The 18,943-nt window shown below is 36.4% G+C and overlaps 1 protein-coding gene across 1 annotated transcript in view; it reads right to left on the bottom strand.

Moving 5' to 3' along the window:
• Positions 1–18,943, bottom strand: part of BABAM2 (BRISC and BRCA1 A complex member 2) — a 173,380-nt gene that overhangs the window by 128,595 nt on the left and 25,842 nt on the right. The window contains exon 4 of the mRNA XM_054063781.1: positions 10,501–10,595. Coding sequence (XP_053919756.1) covers positions 10,501–10,595 — 95 coding nt within the window. The remainder of the gene's footprint in view (positions 1–10,500; positions 10,596–18,943) is intronic.

Here is an 18,943-nt window from a genome sequence, read left to right as displayed (position 1 = left end):
ACTTCCAAAGGTTACTACAAATCACTCCAACGTCCTGCTGCAGGAGCAGATAAGAGATAGATGATCTTTGTAAGTTAAAGGTTCTCTGAAGATGCAGTAATCGAGCCCAGAAGAGCACTTTTGAGTTGTGTGCTCTTCCTGAAAAAGTCTGCCAGCTTCCCCCACAGAGAAGAAAATCAGACCCTTAAAAGATACAAGTGCCTACTCTCCCAAGCAAGAGAGTACAATACTACCTAACTAATCTCCTAAAGACCTGGAATGCTTAAGTATTTCTTGTGGTACCTTGCTGAGGGGTTAGAGCAAGTTTTGTTCCTTTCCAGACCTGCCAACATATCTCTCCCAGAAAGTAGATGGTACCTTTACCTGTTGTAAGAAAGAATTTCTTAATTCCCTCAGAATGTACAAATCCTGAGATAGGGAATCCCATGCACTAATTATTAGTTAATCCATGTTAGTACACAGGATTTTTTTGCCCTTGGGAGGCTGTTATCAGGGGTACACATGGCAAGTGAAAGGAACAAAGCATGAACATGAGATTAATTTCAACACAAGACAGATGCACACTCATCTTTTATCTAAAGACTTACTCATCATGCACTGACAGTAGTGCAAAAAGACTCCAACTCCTCAGACCCTCAGTGGACAGAAGAGTAGATCACTGTCTCAATGTTAATGCTTTACCTCAAGAGTCCCTTTTTAAATAGCAAGTCTCACTCATATCAATTTCTGGATATTTTTGTTTTCTGTCAAAGCAAGTGGCTACAGCAAAGAGGCAGAACCTTCATAGCTAATGTTTTGGACAGTGTCCGCTAACATCCCTTGAGCATTTACTGTTGGGTGGCACATGCAGAACCGTTTTCTTCTAATTGTTTTTTCCCCTCCCAAAATCTCATAAATTAAAATCAATATACCACATGGTAAATCTCTCTGGCCAAGCAGTATTTCCATCTTTATTTCCACATTCGTACTACAAGAGAGTTTATAAGGCATTGAAAATGCAGTCCCCAAAGAAAACATTTACAAAATACCATTGTGAAAACCAAAATCCATTGGAAAAAAAAATTATTATTATTTCAGACAAAGTAATGCAAATTAGTTACCTCTTCTAAAAAAAACAGCATAGGAAAAGCACTCATTTGGTTCCTTTACACAACTAAAGGGTACATCTCTGGCGAGACAGGTATGCAGCAAAATTAATGTAGAACTGTATGAACACTAATACTCCAAACAAAAGACAATTTGAACTATTATTTCTGTAGTTATCTTCAAAAAAAATGATTTGATCTGCCTGAGGATCAGAGATGGAAGATGGCAAGAAACACAGACAAAAACATGTAAAGAATGAGTAAAACAAACAGAGGTTTTGAAACAAACACAGGCAGAAACATAAACCAGTAAAAAGAGAAGAAAATACATCTTGCGCCTTTTCCTGTTTGGGGAAGAGAATAGATCCTTTGGAAATTACCCTGAATGCAAAGACATGTCTTCGTCCCAACAACACCTTCTGAAGGAAAGAACCTGCAGGGTCTTAAACTTAAACTAATCCCATTGGAGAAAAGTACAATTATAAATTATTATAGAATTCACAGCCTCGAATTTAATCAAATATGAAACTGCATTATCAGACAGAATGATTATTTCTAACTGACCTTCTGTAATCAGTTAATTTAAAAGTCTGTTCAGCTTGCATATTCATAAGCAATGACCGACTTTCTCTACAGCAAAATGAATTACCATAGCTCACCAACTTGAATTCAACGGGCATACTACATTGAATTTAAATGTATTCTCAGTTCAGGAAGACTGTGCTAGATTAGATCTTTTCTCTTCTTAAGGAAAAAAAAATTTTAAAAAATCCCAGAACAAAACAAACAAACAAAAAAGAAAATCTTGTAAATGTGTTTCTAGAAAGCTAAAAAGTTGTTGTGTAGGGCCAGAATCCTTTAATTTTCTGCCAGTTTCTCTAGTAATATTTTTTTCCAAATTTTAATAAAACATTGCTCAAGTAAAATATGATTATATTTTAACTAACTGAAGCAAAAATTAGTCATATATACTTCATCATATAAATACATGAACACATTTAGCCATTTGTGTCTGGTAATTGGCAATCTGAAGTCACACCTCAGCATGTATTTTCTCTCCAATACAACACCATCCACCTGAAGGGCCTTTCTTTTGCTTAATCCTCTTGCTTCCTCAGGCAACCATTAGTGATAGCAGAGAAAGTTGGGCTTCTTAAAGGAAAAACTGATGCCTGTTGAATATACCAGGAAGAGATAGTGAAGCAGACTAGAACATTACTGGATCAATCTGACTGGCCACAAAAAACACTGCTGGCAGGGAAAGGCATTCTCAGTGTTAACAGCAGTATAATACACTGAGAAAATCTGAGCAAGTTCCATGGTTTCCTCCAAGCGCTTTCTGAAACTACCCTCCTCATAAAGTCTAGAAAGCCATTTCAGAGCTTCTGCGGAAAAGGAATAACAGTAATACATCCTGATCACAGAGGGGATAGCATTAGATACAGATGTCTGAAATAGGCAGTGGAAAAGTTGCCAGGGACAGTCTCTTTAATGAGAAGTGGTGAAAAGTCTCTGAAAGTGGTCAAAGCCTCTGAAAACTGATAGCAAAGACAAGGCAAAGAAGCAGCTTTTGTTTTGTCTTCACGGACTGCAAGTTTCCCTTGTGAAAATATCCAGCAATATGAGTAACTGATGTTTGGAGGGAGCAAGTCATAGACCCAACAGAGTCACTACCTACAAGAATAACTACAGATTCAGTGACTCCACTATCGGTTAAATAATATTCAAAGGTCCTCCCCTTCCCTTCCTCATTTGTAATTTAACATAACCACACAGCTTACAACTTAAATTTCTCTCTTTTTCCTGTTAGTAGACTTCACTTATCCTTAAGGCAAGACATATTAGTACAGAGTACTAACGTAGACTGACTGTATGGCTGATGGGATATTCTCGCAGCCTATAGAAGAAGTGGACTGGAGGACCATCAGATGTTGAAATGGGCTTCAAGAGGAAATCTTGAAATATTTGGGTGAGTGCCATAATGAGATCAATTGCCTGGCACCGTTATAGTTGAGAAGTTTGCAGAGAAACTCAGGCAAACATCCTGGAGAACCGAAAAGAACACCAGGAAGATCGAAACAGAAAGCATGTAACTGGACCAGTAAATTAAATAAAGCACAGAATTAAATAAAGGAGGTTAAGAAACAAAACAACTAAGTTTTAAATGCATCCAGGTTTCAGTCATGCGTGAGTCCCTCAATGAACAGTATTTAGAAAAAAAAGTACATTGGCAAACCTGCCTAACAGAGCTTTGACTTTATACATAGGTTTAGGCACAGCCTAAGCTTTGATTTGTATACCAGCTCACTGATAGCACGCTCAGCTATTTCTCACATCCGGGACTGGATGCAAGCTTGCCCGCACGTCTAGCCTCACCAGTCTCCAGGGAACGCAGGGTCAGAGAAGAGTGAGGCTGCAAAGGTGAGCCTATGATCCTTCTTGCCATGAAAGAGCTCTGGTAATTAAGAAATGAGTGACGATTTTGCTAGTGTTCATACTGCAGCTCTCAGCTAAGACTAATACCTAGCTACATAAGTGCTCCTTCTCTACTCACCAGAACTTCAGGATATGCTACTTAATTTTATTCTAGAGAAGCAAAAGAAAGAATACTCATTCAGAAATGCCATTTAGTTCTAGTAGAGAGCAGTCCTTCTCAAGCCTGGTAGCAAATACTGCCTACCCAAGAAATAAGTGAATTCATTAAGAAATCAAGATTAATTCATCATGAATTCAGGAGACGACCCAGAAATTCAGAAGGTGAGTGCTCTGGGCTCACATATAAGCTAAATAGCTCGAAAGAAACATAAGCTTAAACATCTTTTTCAATCTTTACATTAATATTTAAGCATCCTGTTATTCGGGTCCAACCTTCTGGCCTATCGAATTGTCTGAGCATGAAAAAGATGGTCAACCTCATGTGACAAATGAAAATTATCTTTTTTTTCCCCTCATACAACACTATGAATGGAAAGCCATTAAATGCTTCTTTCTCCCATTTTGCGAGTGCATAAAGATTAAGTTTCTAATAACATACACATTAGTGCACAGCACAAAAAGATTTTCTCCCACTTTGCCACCCTTTAGTCAAGTGTTCCACGCACATTTTAATGTTCTCCTAGAAGTAGTATTTCTTGGACTGAAATACTTTATTTTAAGAGCTAATATTCTAGATTTTCCATATTCTAGGAAGAAATTGCATTATCACAGAAGGATGTGCCAAAAAAATAAAAGAAATATTTCCCCACAGAGCCCTTCAGAGAACTAATTGAATTAATTTTGCATTTCACACTAACAAGATTTAAGCAAGAAAGGCAAAACTACCTGGCTTATCAGATATTTTCTTCCCTCAAAATTAAATAAATAGTATCAAAGTGTAGGGGTTTTTTTTTTTTTCAATTTCTGGATCTCTAGATGAAAACTCTGGCCAAAACATTGTGATTAAGTAAAGCAGAACTTCTGACCTCAGCTTACACTCTGAGACAGAAAGCCAAATTTTGTAAACTGTGCTAGGAAATGTTGAAATTCTGAAAAAGAAGGGAGAGGAAAATATATGTAATAACTTCACATTAATAGGAAATGACAAAGCATAAGGCAGCTAACTCCCTCTCAGCCCTATAAATATTAACAAGTCTGGACAAAGAAAAGAAATAAAAGGAAAAGGCGAGAAAAGAAATTCAGGAGACTAAGACAAAGTCTCCCGAATAAAAGGAATAATTTCCGAATGTAGGAAGGCCTAGAAAGAAGAGAAGATGGAAGGATGATACAATAAACTTGTTTTCTGTCACCTCTCTTGAATTCTTTCTGAACTGTTTGTATATCTTTACGCCACACAGCTACAACAGACAATCCTAACATTCGCTCTCAGCACCATGTAACTGTTCAGAAGGACCTCTGGAATGCTGACCATGGGCTGTAGTCAAGCTGACCAGGTGACCCCAGGAGAGAATTCCCAACCAGAATCTTTTTTCAGAGATTCCTTATTTTAAACCCAGTACAAGTAAAAATAAAAGGCAGTAAAACTGTGCCTGGTTTATGACACCCCTTGCAAAGTGGGTGAAGGAAACGAACTCAGACACCAAAACAAAACCAAAATACATTCAATTAGATTCTTTCAAGTCTGCCCTAAAGAGGAATGTTGTACTGGCACAGCTCTGCCACTTGAAAAAATAGATAGAAATGTATACCATAAATGTCAACTATACCAGTCAAAAGGTCCTTCAGCTGGGAAAGTTCCTGAATTAAATTATTCTTCTGATGGTATAAAATATGACTTCTTCACCACAGCCTATCCATACCAGATAAACCTCAGCAAGGCCTCAGTGATCCTATATAGATAAAGAACCTGGCCTTATATACACATTATCATATATATGCGTATGCATACATACACGTACATAAATCCCCCATATATAGAAATGGGTTGGATCAATAGAAAAGGACAGGAATAAACAGCTTTCAGAATTCATGTTTGCTTTAGAAAATTAAACACAAAATAGCACTGGGTTATATATAAAACAAATCTTGACAAATAAAGTGAAGACATGACTGAAAAGTGAACACACAAAATGTAACTATAAAGAAGTTCCAAATAAGACAAAAAAGCAACTTTTAAGAACATGGAGGATCCAATTCACTTTAATTCCCCAAGTTCAACTGAAACTAAAGTACTTTAAGGCTTTCAGCACAGAAGTGGTATGTTGGGGTTCAAGAATGAAATCTTCTCCTGCCACCCCAAACAGAGCAAGCAGAAGAGATGTAATGCTAAAATAGTTCAAACTTACCCACACATTTCCTAAACAAAGCGAACCCACCACTGTGACTTCAAAGTTTAAAGTCATACTCTGAAAACCATTGTGCTCATTGCCCTTATGTAGAGGCTTTCATACTAGAATACGTAAAACCTGAATCTTTGCCAACAATACAACAGTCAGACTTCTTAGAACAGAATAGTTCAAATGGCACTACTTAATATAAGAGGTGTTTACAGCTACTATGAGGATAGAAAAAATTAATGCTGTTATACAGCTGTCTCATGCACCTGATAGTAAATCAACAACTACGGAAGAGGGAGATCTTTAAAGGATTTCTTCTTTACCCATTAAAAGCTAAGTCAGCAAGTCTACAGTAACAATGATTAAGATTTTGAACACAAGCACACAAAACAATACAGCCTTCCTGTCAGTCATCATATAGCCAAATGATAAATACAGAGTCTAATAACTAAAAATACAAGAATTTTAAATAAACATTGCTCTACACAAGATATAGAGTATGACAGCCAACACACTTGAGTAGCACAATTAGCTGAATCAGCTCCACAATGACTGAAATCTGTAGCCAGTATTTACAATTAGACAAGGGGAAACAATCTTTCCAATGCTATATAACTGGCATATAACCGCAGTGGCCCATTCTCTGAAGTTTGGTGATATCAATGCCCTCCTCCCATGTAAATGCAGCACTGAGTATTCCAATACATACTATCTCATAATGACACATTCAACACTTACAAGGTCTCAGGAAAAGTTAACGTCCTCTTGCCTCCATCCCCACTAAGGCTAATGGAGCCTTTTCAAAATCAATGGGTAGGCAGAATAATTCTGGGGAGACTAGCCAAAGACTTGTACTGGGATGCTAAAACCCCAAATCTTTACACTGACAGTTAGCTTGCATATACTGCTATTGTCTCCTCTTTGCCAGACAGAATATACTTAAAAATCATTGGGAAAATGGGGTTAACATTTTGCATGAGCACTTCAGTTATTAACTGGCTCACATTAACAATCAACTAGGCTAACATAACAAACAATTCTTGTTACTCAAATTGGCGTCACTGTAATGAGCTCCAAATTAATCTCATCCGTACACAATCACTAATCTTGTTTTGTGCCAACTGCATTTTTAATCAGAACGGAGTGAATCATAGGTTGTTTTTAAAATACATTTCTAATACTTGTCATCCAAAACGAATAAACACTAGAGCAGGGAAGAACTTATCTATTTACATTCTGAGGAGCTGATTTTATTTATGCATACTACACACATAAGTATCAAATACATACAATAGGTGAGGACATTGATAATGAAAATAAAAAATAAATACATTTATTTATTATAAAGCTTTAAGCATGAATAGCTTCACTGTCCTAAAGAAAGGCCACTGACTGTAATCAAAACTGTATGGCAAAGCCAAATAAAAGGAACAGTTGCCTCTCTGTTGCATTGCACCTCAATCTCTACATCATTCTTGAAGATCAGAATACACACAATTAGACTCTGTGACCAGCTGAGTAACTACTTTTGGTAAGGCATGTAATGAAGTATATATTCTGCAGTGCTGAACTTGCAACTCAACCTGAGTTTCAACCCCAGGGATTTTAGTATTTGTGCAAGATATGGAAGCAAAGCTGAGTTTCAACAAGCATATTCAACTTGATTCTGCAATTGCAATACCAACTTAACAAAGCAGTTGATTAGCTCTGCTTATAACAAGAGTGCTCAACATACCACCTCACTGCTGAAATACAGCCCCAACCACTTAGGAATTCTTTGGGGAAAAAAAAAGAAAAAACATAGAATGAAATCTTCACCTCCAGTATCTACTTTTTAAAATGCAGTATTTCTGGAACCTTGTTTTAGCTGCCTTGCTAACAGCTGCCTAACTGAACACCTGTGACTGTGCTTAGATAAAAAACTAACTCAAAGGTCTGCCCACGGCCATGGAAACTGAAGGAGTGACTGGAGCAATCTGCAGCACAGCCATTCAAATATCTTCAGGGAGGTCTACTGACAGCCTCTATTAAAGCCACGTGAGCTTGAGGAATCTGGAGTACCTGGTTCTCATTTCAAGCTGCACATAATGCCTGACTCAAGCTATGTAACAGCACGCAATGACTTCTGCTTGGAAAACAGGACACGTGGGCAGATGAAAGCAGCACAGGAAGGTTCAATGTCAGCATTCTCATAGATCTGGTGGCAGGCACATACTACTTACTTAGGGACTGAACCCCTCATTCAATACCATCTACGTGCTTTAGTGAATGGTGGATTCTGCTTTGATTGCCAGGAACTGTGGCAACAAAAGTATTTGAAGATTGCTCAATACTAAGAGCATTAAACTATGCTCAATGTGCTAATCTATTTTTATTTGTAGTCGATAGAAAGATACGTTAACACATTAAAAAATTCTGTTAACATCTTAGAATTCAATTAAAATTATCTTCATTGAACAGCTCTGAGATCTGTGGAAAAAAGGGAGTTATTCAAATATTGGGCATAATAAGCAAGTCCTTGTTAATGTGACGTTCTAAAGAAAAACTCTGCAAACCATGTTGAACATTAAAAGGTGAATGCAAAAGCAAGAATATACCATATAGACCACAGCTGCAAGGTGGAGATAGTGCACTCTGATAACATCAGGAGACAACCAAGGACCTTATCAAAAAAGGTTACATTTACATAGTGAATATTATAGCAAGGCATAATGACCGAAGGAAAGCTGTTGGCTTGCAATTTTTTTTTCTGGTTTGATTCTAATTAATTTTAAAATAGGTTGTTTAATATCTCACTGAGTATCAAGGAGCAAATGGTTCTTCAAGCCACTTTCCAACAAAGGAGACAGGAAGCTGATTCTGTGCTTAGCAGAAGAAAAGCAACGTTCCCAAAAGAAGTATCATTAATCAACAATATAAGAAAGAAATAGAAAACTAAGGATATTTTTACCCTTACGGATTTCCCTGTGGATAAGCAGTGCTAGTGACCTCTTTCCACATGAGAAATATGGCATCATATCACACTTCATCTGAACAGCATTTCTGCAAAATGCCCCAAATTATCTTCATTTAATATCTCACTTTTATTTGTTATTAATTTCAGCTTTCCAGCATGTTAAAAAGGGCCCTTCTTCCTTTAACATCAGCTGGAGAAAGTGGTTGCTAGTGTGAACACTTCTCAGGAGGTTGTAAGATTGTGAAACAACAAAACAGAAATAGGGGAAGATAGGAAAGCTTATAAATAAGAGTGTGAAAACAATTCAATTGTCATATAAAGTAAAACATTTCCTATAAGCAAGCCTAACAAAATAGCTATTCAGCAGCACCATGCCTCCTTCCCAAAGGAGTTTGTAAGCTCATTAGGAAAGTGACCAGAGGAGAAAAGAAATAAGACATTGACCTTTTAAAACTTCTGTAAGGTATGCTAAAAATAACTATTCAAACCAATTATTTAAAGATTGTGTAGTTTCTCAATATAACTTAATATGAAGTGACTAAAGGTGAAACCAAAACCACTGCTTACAAACACCTGTCACATCACATGTGAAGCACACATTCCATTCTGTGACCACTACCTCATGTTCTTCCACCACGACAACTGTACCCCAGAACCGAACAGTACAGCGTGACAGCCTCTGACTCACTTTGGGGAGTTCCCATACCTGACAAAATCTTCCAGCTTGTCTGGAGATGGGCTGGATAAAGTACAAGAAAGTACAAAAACAATTTCTCTGGCAAAGGCATCTTTTTCTCACACAATCACTAAACTCTGCACCATAACCACGGGCACGGGACATTTATTCATAAAAATATGCCCAAACCCTACTGACAAACAATACTGTAGGCCCAGAAACAAGGCCGCAAGTCTGTAAAGGCAGCAGAATGGTGCCCAAATAGAGAGGGAGAGTAAAAGAGAAACCACTCTAGGTTTCAAGATATCTTAATATGATTTTAGTAACTACTAGTAGCTTCTGAGAAGTATTTTAAAAATATAACCATTGTAAGCTTCTTTGAACAAGGCTTTGCTACTTGAGGCTAATTTTGAATAATGAACAAAGCACTAGTTTTCAGGTTATGGTGTTTCTTCTTCCACAGCAATAAGACTGTGTAAACATATTTTTTCACTAAGTTAATGTTTGAACCTTCCACCTTTTAAGAGGGCAGTTCTTTGTCTTCATGGTAACACTACCACATATGAATAGATATCTCTCTTTCAATCAGTGGTTTCAAAAACATAAAACCTGGTTTTATCCTTCCTCACAGGAAAACAAAAATCAACATAACTACACAACATTATGTTACTTTTTCTGGAACTAAATGTTTCTTGAAGACACAACTAAGCAATTCCTGTTCTTGAGACAGATCTTTTAAGATGGTAAGATATTAAATATACATCTTTTTAAAGATACTCTAAATTGTTATTGTAAATGTCAACTTGTCTCGATTAAAACATTTTTTAAAAACTTAACATTTGTAGACTCAAAATCACATAAAAAGACAGTGTTTATACTCACATAATAGTGAAATAAAAGGTTTTGTTTTTTTTTATTCTGCATTGTTAGTAAATTCCTGCTGCTGAAGCTATTCTATAAAAGCCAAGTCTCTTTGCATGGTATAGGGTACTCAAATAGAGAAGTACTTACATGCAAGGCAGACGGATCTGGCAAAAATTCAGCATCCTCTCCGAAAATAAAATCTGGTGGCAGGTCAGGATAGTGAGCATTGAAAATTATATCCCCTGAAAAGTAATAAATGAAATCATTGTTTGCACTTCTATGTATGTACTTACAAATAATATAATATTGTACATATGGTAAGTATTTTTAATATAATATTTGATAGCTACTTTAAATATATTTCATGTATATATCCATACAACTTTTAAAAAAATTCACATGCAAAATAAGCGTCAGATGTTTTGGGGGATGAAGTCAAATTCCTAAGGCACAGCTTCTCCTTCCTCTGCAAGCAATGAAACATGAAATACATTATTGCTTCATATCTCAAGTGGCAATTCAAACATTATTGAGGGTTGCCTTAAAACACCGAGTTAGGAAAGTGATCCTGTTTTTAAAAAGTACCACATTTAGATTACTGTGTTTTGCATATTAAGTCAAAGTCAAATGTGAACTACTAAAATCAGGCTGTTCAAAACACTGGTGCTTTTAAAACTTAGCAGCACTTACTGCCTTTTACACTAACCACCTGCAACTCTTAGAAGGAAGAATATACAGTTCAACAGGAACCATTCCAACTATCCAAATTCTGGCCCAAAGAAATGCAGTATTGCACATTTAAATGAAGAGACTAAAATTAACTAAAAATATAAAAATTCATCACAGCTTGGCACTGAGTGCCCATCTTCCCAGTGCTACAAGATATACAACTAATTACTGATGTGACAGTTCAAAGAAATTTGTGTTGTACTATTTCACGAGTAAACATACTTCAGAGTTCATATAGGTCAAGAGGTGGTCATCTGCATGTAAGCGCTCAAAAAACCACCCACAATTCAAGGAAAAAACTGTATCTAGCATTACTTCTCTACGTCCAAACCACTCTTTCCTCTTCATGAATATATGAAAGAATAACTCTGAGCTTTTGCATAAAGTAGATTTGTGAGGTGGTAGGCATTACAATAAACAAGTCAGTACCCACTATGTGTTATCACTTGTTCAAAATCTACACAGCAAAGCAGAACTGGTGTGGTAAGCCTTACAAACAATTCTGTTCAGAGAAAATTAAACTAATACCTATTTGTTTTAAAAAATACGAATGCAGGCCTGGAGCAAAGCATTAGCCAAACAAATCTTACAAAGCCACATTGCTGGCTCTGTGATGTCACCATCTCAAGACCTTAAACATGACAGTTTTAATTGCTAGTATTCTGTAAACTTATCTTGGCTCTAGCTGGAAGTAAGGATGCTGTAAAGATTGATTTGCAGAGGATGAGGTCTTTTGACCAAGGAAGCAGCGGCGGCCAGTCTGGAGTAGGAATGCTCTGCAATATTGCTCCAAATGGTGAACTTACTGATCATGCAACTCAGTAGAGCACAGTGTGGGTTTCTGCTATCTGCACTCCTGTCTTCATTTCACGAATGTCAGGAGCGTGTGTAAGTATAGGGCACAGGAAAGAACAGAGGTCCGCCAGTTAAAATGTCCAACACAGTTGACATAAAATCAATCTTTGATTTCATTTAAAAGAAGAACAAACCAAGCACCAGTCCTAGAGGAAATTACATAAAATTGAGACGGGGAACACACCTATATTAAGAGAAAATAATTACTAGACTGCCTAAACTGTAACACAGCAATGAATAATTCAGAAAAGCTGATGTTTAGTAGACTGGATAGTTCCTATGCCATCATAAGCCAACCCTTTTCTTTATATTTTCTACTACTAAGAAGTCATGTATAGCTCCTTACAAGAGCCTCATCAATTTTTATGTACAGAGCAGGCAACTCTTGAGGTTGTGTTGAAGGAGACAGCACCTTAATAGGTTCTTTGAGCATCGCTTCATAAAAAGTTGTGGTAGGAACAACTCGCAGCACCGCACAAGGAAAAAAACTTGACCAGGGACTTAAGCAAACCAGTGCTACTCCGAAGGAAAGAATTGTATCTGTGTTTTTGCCCTTTTCTCATGTGATGCTAGGTAGCTCATTTAACAAACGCTTTTCATATTGCAGCTGCTAGTTGCATGCTTTTCATTCTCTGCATTCCTGTCCTAACAGAGTTGAGGAAACAGAGTACACACATCACTAAAACTCAGCTCACTAGGAGCTGTACGCGAGCTACATAGGTACTACAAAAGCTCCTCAGAATAAAGGAAAGAGTAAAATAATGGTATTTTTTAACATTACATCACATAAAAAGATGTCACTGTTTTAATATTTTAGTGAAATTAAGTTAATTATTTCATATTTTAGTTAAAAACTACTATAGAACTTTACATCATATGATGGCTTCAAGACCCTGCTTGGAGTAGTAAGGATAGCAATAAATTATTGACCTCTCCAACCTCCACACCACCAAGTTAATCTTAGAACTCTTTTTTTCCCCCAGTCTTTTCAGTTCTACAGCAATAAGAAGCAAAGACAACTCACAGCAACTCCCAGAAGATCGTCGTATGCAGTACTCAAGTATGACAGTAAATTAAAATTGGCATTATTAGCTTAACATGCTAGGTGATAAATTTTTACAGTTTGGGGTTTGGGTTAGATGCATATCTCAAGCAGTGATTCCTGCTGTGCCAATAGCTGGGGATGGTACCCTCTTCAACCACTCAGGTGCAATGCATGGCCACAGGGAGAGAAGACATGTCACAGCTGCAGCTGGCCAAACCAATCTATCACCTCTCTTACATGCTCATAGTTCTTTACTACCTTCTGTCACATTCCTTCTTCCACAGAGTATTAGCAGCGTATCACTACTTATCCACAGTGAGTGACCAATCCTGCAGATACTTCAGTTTAAAAAGTTTTCAAGACCTACTGATATCATAGAACTATTCTGTACAAGGGACGCAACCCAGAGGAAAAAGAAACATTTCAATATTTGATTTTCTATTAATATTATTTATAATTGCTAGAATTGCTTCTACTTGCCCAGGGTAAAAATGCCTCAAATCCAACCTCCGAAGTCCCTCTAGTAAAATGCATTTTGAGACTGAATTATTAGCATTAAAACCAATATGTATTCCAAAACTGTTTCCCCTATAATACAGTCATTTTTCAAAAGGGTATGGCTGGAGGGTTCTCTAGGCTCCATAATAAAACTAGCGTTTCAGTGCCTGTTAATCATACAATCACAAAACACTAGTGCTGAGAGCATACTCAAAACATTTTACAACCCCATGGAACCTACAAAAATCATGCTGTTTTTCTTATTTTCTAACTAAACTACAAGCATATAATTTAATTTAATGAATCATTAATGCTTTCTTTCCTAGAGTACTGTAGTTTTTTTCAAATGTAAACTCTAATTTATTCTGCTGCAGTCGAGCCTCACACAGACCAAGTGATAATAAAGACATAAAAGTTCAGAATCAAATGGTATTTCCACCTCAACGTAAACAGTTAGAAGAGCAGTGCCAGTTAAATACAGCATCTTACTTATTGAAGATTATAAGATCTGACCTTAGAACAATTTTCACGTATTTAAAAAAGAAAAATGCATCCCCTCAGTCAAATCTTATTCTAGTAAATCTCACTTATGCTGTGAATCCAAAGACATTCATCTAGTTGCTAAAAGGAGAAAAAAAGAACCATATTAGATGTTCACCCATGTGACCTCCAGCCTCTGTAACTGTTCTGCTCCATCCTCCCCTCTTCCATATAGTTTCTCTTATGCCTTGATAAATTTACCATAGTAGGAGAGAAAGACTAATACCTTTGACTCTAGAAAGCTTAGGTACTGAGGAATAAGTTTGCCCTATTAGCAACTATGACTTATTTTCCTAGGTTATATATTCTCAGCAAAAATACACCATTACAAATCAGACTAAAGATTAAGGGAATCAGCCTTAAATCCGAGTTTTGTTTTTTGCTAAATACCGCAAACCAGAGAAATTAAAACTGTAGTTAACAGTTTGCTTGGCAGTGCTACAACACATAAATAAAAAATGCTTCTTTATACTCAAATAAAAGGTATTTAAACAATCAGAATGTACAATGCAACAGCAAATCTGGTTTTACTTTACATAAATATTAACACTAGTCTCTGCAGTGAGCTTACAAAATATAGGGTGTTAAATATCTTGAATCACCATTTACTAGTTTGTCCTGACCTAGTAGAAAGATCTATTTTTTAACAACTATTTACTTAACACTTACGTGACATTACCTGTGGCTTACTCTATTCAAATATAATTGTGCTGGCATAAAACTATAAAATTTTCAACCAATAAAGCCATTTTCAAAATTACTGTGTTTTGAGTTTGAGAATGGTTACCGTTTTAATTTTGAAAGCAAAATCACCAAAAAAAAAAAAAATCAATATAATCCTGCATTCTCTCCTCTTCTCACCTAAATGAAACATGCCCTTTTCCTAGCATCTTCAGCACTTGAGCAAGTAGTTCAAGTTTCAGTTCTTTGCCCTTATTCCCCCAACAGAAGGCAAACTGTGCGATGTTCCACAATGATATTAACCATGACCATTCCAGCTTAAGAACAATGCAAGCTAAAGTTTCAGACTCAGACCACATTTATGTAATTTCTGTAGACACACTAGCCAATAATTACTTCAGTGGAATGACATTTCCAATTAAATACTACCACAGAATTTAAAATTACTTTGATAAAGTTCAAGTCACGGAGTCAAAGATAAATTTAGAAGAAAAAGGGTGCATTATACATCTTTTGCTCTTCGTTATCTAAAAATATTACTTTCTCTTCCTTTTCTCTCTTTGGAAAATAGCATTAAATTTTGAAATATTTTACTTCATAGGATTTCAAAGGAAAAGTTAATATATTCCCCATAGACAAAAAGATAGAAATATTAACACTTAAATTATCATTTCTTTTAAAACACACACACGAAGAGAGTTCTTTCATTATCTATCAAATGCTAAGCAAGTCTAACAAAGCAGTGAGGATTAACTACAAGCAAGATAGGTGTAACTCTGAAACTGAGAAATTTCTTAAACCCTTACAGTTTCTTTTCAATGGCCTATCCTATCTATAGTTTTTCCTCTCTCGATAACTTCATTTTTTCAGTATATTTCTCTCTTTTTTTTTGACCATGCTGTAAATTGGTAGTACTAAAAGACACTGTATTGGGAGTGCCACAGCATTAACAGCCCCGATTACCTACCGGCAGCAAAATTAAGAAGCAACATATCAAGTCTAAACTCTAGTTTTGAAAGGATATCTATATTCTTGAGGTTTTTCTGACCCCAAGAACTTCTAAGTCAGCACTAGTTATCTAGAATAAATGTGTGTCCACTGCAGCCTGGAATAACACCAATCTGAATGGAATTCATCATATGAAGGAGATCAACCCATTTGGCTTTTAAGAAACAAACAGAATTCAAATGCAACTTGAACATGAAATGTGTTCACAGACAGCAGGCAAGAGTGTTGATGCAAGTGACCAATCCTATGCATGCCAAGCAGCTTCGGGAAAATAAAGAAACTGCTGTTGTTGAATATTAAAAAGAAAAATATAGTGAGTAGAATTACATTATTCACCTATTCAGAATGTTAACTTATCTTTTCTACTAGCCACATAAATTATAGACAAAAAACACTGATCAGTTCCCTCTATAAACAAATTCTTACCTAAACCAGTTGTTGTTAATTGTCTTTACAGGTACAGAAAGAACCAGTTATTCATTACAACCAAGATACTAAGGCAGTGTAGCCAGCAGTGCTAAAAGATTTAAATGAACTAAATGAAATTGTCACTGGATTCCACCCTAAAGATATTTGGTCTGCAGACTTCAGTTCAAATATAGTAATACACTATCGATAAAACTCCTTAATAATTGGTTGGCGAGGAAGATACAGCTCCTGAAAGGACAATACAACTTTGGTAAATACAAAACTACTCCTGGAGGAAGACACGGGAGTAATTCTATTGTTGCTGGGGTTCTGCCACGACGCTTTTCTTCTCTCAGAGAAATATAATGAAACCTCAGAAGCTCCTCTTAAAACTATCTGTTGAAGCAGGACTTCTGCCCATACAGGAGGAGAGCTACCTTGAAAGGGTATCTGGGAATACCATGGTACCTTGCTAACCTGGCTATAAAAAAATAACCTTATTACTGTAAAGCAAGTATAGCTTCAACTTTTTCAACAGGTTGTTTAGTGGAAGCCAAAAATATTCCTGAAGCTTAGAGGCAACTTCTGGTAGCAAGTATCCAGGATGCTTTTGAGCTTAATTTCTGACTTTTCATGTGAACCAACTTATCAGAAAAGTAAAGGCTGAAAAGTCAGTATAAAGGTCTCAAAGACATCTCTTAACAGAATGACAATTTGAAAAAAAAAGGTATTTGACTGCACTAAAAAAAACCCCTTCTCTGTACCTCTGTGACACTCCAGAAGAAATCCTAGCTACTGCACTACATCCAAAGCTACAAGGTTTAAAAGATTTTAAGTTAGGCACCCACACTGGTATCACCATAGTGCCTTCCTATTTTCCCCTCTTCCCGTTTGGGCTGCAGTTACTGGTCATGGCCTACAGTCCATTTGCTTGCACATCTTTGTCTGTTGCTTTCGTGTTTCCTCTTCTTACCTATTCAGTGTTTCTGTTTGCTATAACTTCTCCAGTGCTGCGGGTCTTTAATTTCTACCAATTTCTTATCCAATCTTGTATTATCTGTTCTCATCTTTGTCCTCTTCAATTCCAGTACTAAAATTTCTGAGAAAGCAGCAGCCCAGCTACAGAAGTTAAGTAACAAAGACTGTCCCCCTGCTTTCTTGTTCAGCTTGAGACCCAGCTCATTCACTTTTACTCTGGTTTTGTAGATTTGCCCACTTTACAACAGAACATTACTTCTCCTATATGCATTCTTACATCTCGTTTTTTTTTTTTTTTCCCCTCCTACAGCAGTCTTTGGCAATTGAAGTTAAAGAAAAAAAAAATCCCAACAAAACACATCTGCAACCCTTTACCCAAGAACCAAATAATCATCCTATAAATCCTGTATCGTTTTTCTTTTATTGGAAAAGTGAGACTTAATTCACTTGCCTAACTATAAATGTCTAACTCTGTTTGAGGTTCCCTAGTCCACACTTGTACACAGATACTTGCAAGGTCACTTCCCTTGATGCAGAAATAAACAACTTAGGACTTATACCTGCAAATTCTGTCATGTACTTGCTCAAGTGAAGTCCAGAACATAAGGAAAAGCGTCAAAAAAAAAAAACCCAAAACCCAAGCCCAAACCAGTCAATCCGAGTGGGAGGAAAGTGATTATTTAAAAGGGGAAAACATTGTTGTAAATTTTGTATTTGAAGAAGAAATAAAAGTAATAAAAAGATGAGACTTTCTGTTGACATTTCCCATTAGGCCTATTCATTAGAGAACAAACAGTTTACTGAAGGAAAAGATTCATTACTCCGGACACAAAAAGCAAGAGTCAGCAAAACTTTAGATAATATATCTCCTAGGAAAATCTTTGGTACTACACATGACCCATCAAAAAGAATAATACATGCAGGTAATGATATCACCTGAGTATAAACTGAATTACAGAAACCAGAAAATCCTTCCCATAGGAGCCTTAATTTAACCACAACTTGTGCAAAATGACCGAATGGTGCTGAGACGACTGACACGTGCACTGCAGTAACCTAGTTATAAAACTCTTAAATCTCACAATAACTTGTAAAATACTTTTTACAATTGTTTATTGGCACAATAGACAAGTGTTTAGCAACCAAATTTTCAAAGCAGCTTTTAAAAAGGCAAAAAAGATCAGGCTCTTCTCCATATTTATCATTTTATTTGTTTCTAACTACTTCCTTAAAGTAGAAAACCACAGGAAGACTAGATGGACTTACTGAAAGAGTTTCATCACAGGAATAAAAGCAAATGAAATTCTGTACAGCATGTTATGAGTAACATTCTTAGACTAGTTATGCGGCAAAACCATATTTTCCCCCTCTGAAGCATAAAACTAAAATGAGTAAGAAACTAAAAAAGGGAAATCAGAAATAAATAAAGAAAAGCTAAGCTTCAAGCAAGACAAAAGAAATATTCTTCAGGACTAAGGAAAATGAAGTAGTGGCAGTAGAACCCAGAGATGTAATTCACTCACATAAAAACAGTGAAAATCAGAGAGAAGATGAAAATACTAGAGTTCAAGAGGCCACGGAGAACAGTAGCATAGCAAGGGCAACACATTGTTTAATCACCGTGAAATTCTAGATGACAGCACTCAAGGACAGAGAGGGAGGCATCAGTGCCTGAAAAAGAAAATGTGAAGAGCACAGGCAAAAAAAAAAAAAAAATGTCAGGCTCCCTTAGTAGCAAGAAGCAGCAAAAGCTGGAGTGAAAATGGAAAACCAAAACCAGGTTTGCTATGAAATCCAGGGTATGCTAAAACAAAATTGCAATGATGAAGGAACTCGTTCTTAATGGTG

This window comes from Cuculus canorus, chromosome 3, assembly GCF_017976375.1.
Source record: "Cuculus canorus isolate bCucCan1 chromosome 3, bCucCan1.pri, whole genome shotgun sequence".
NCBI classification, from domain to species: domain Eukaryota; kingdom Metazoa; phylum Chordata; class Aves; order Cuculiformes; family Cuculidae; genus Cuculus; species Cuculus canorus.
This window is presented reverse-complemented; position numbering and strand designations above follow the sequence as displayed.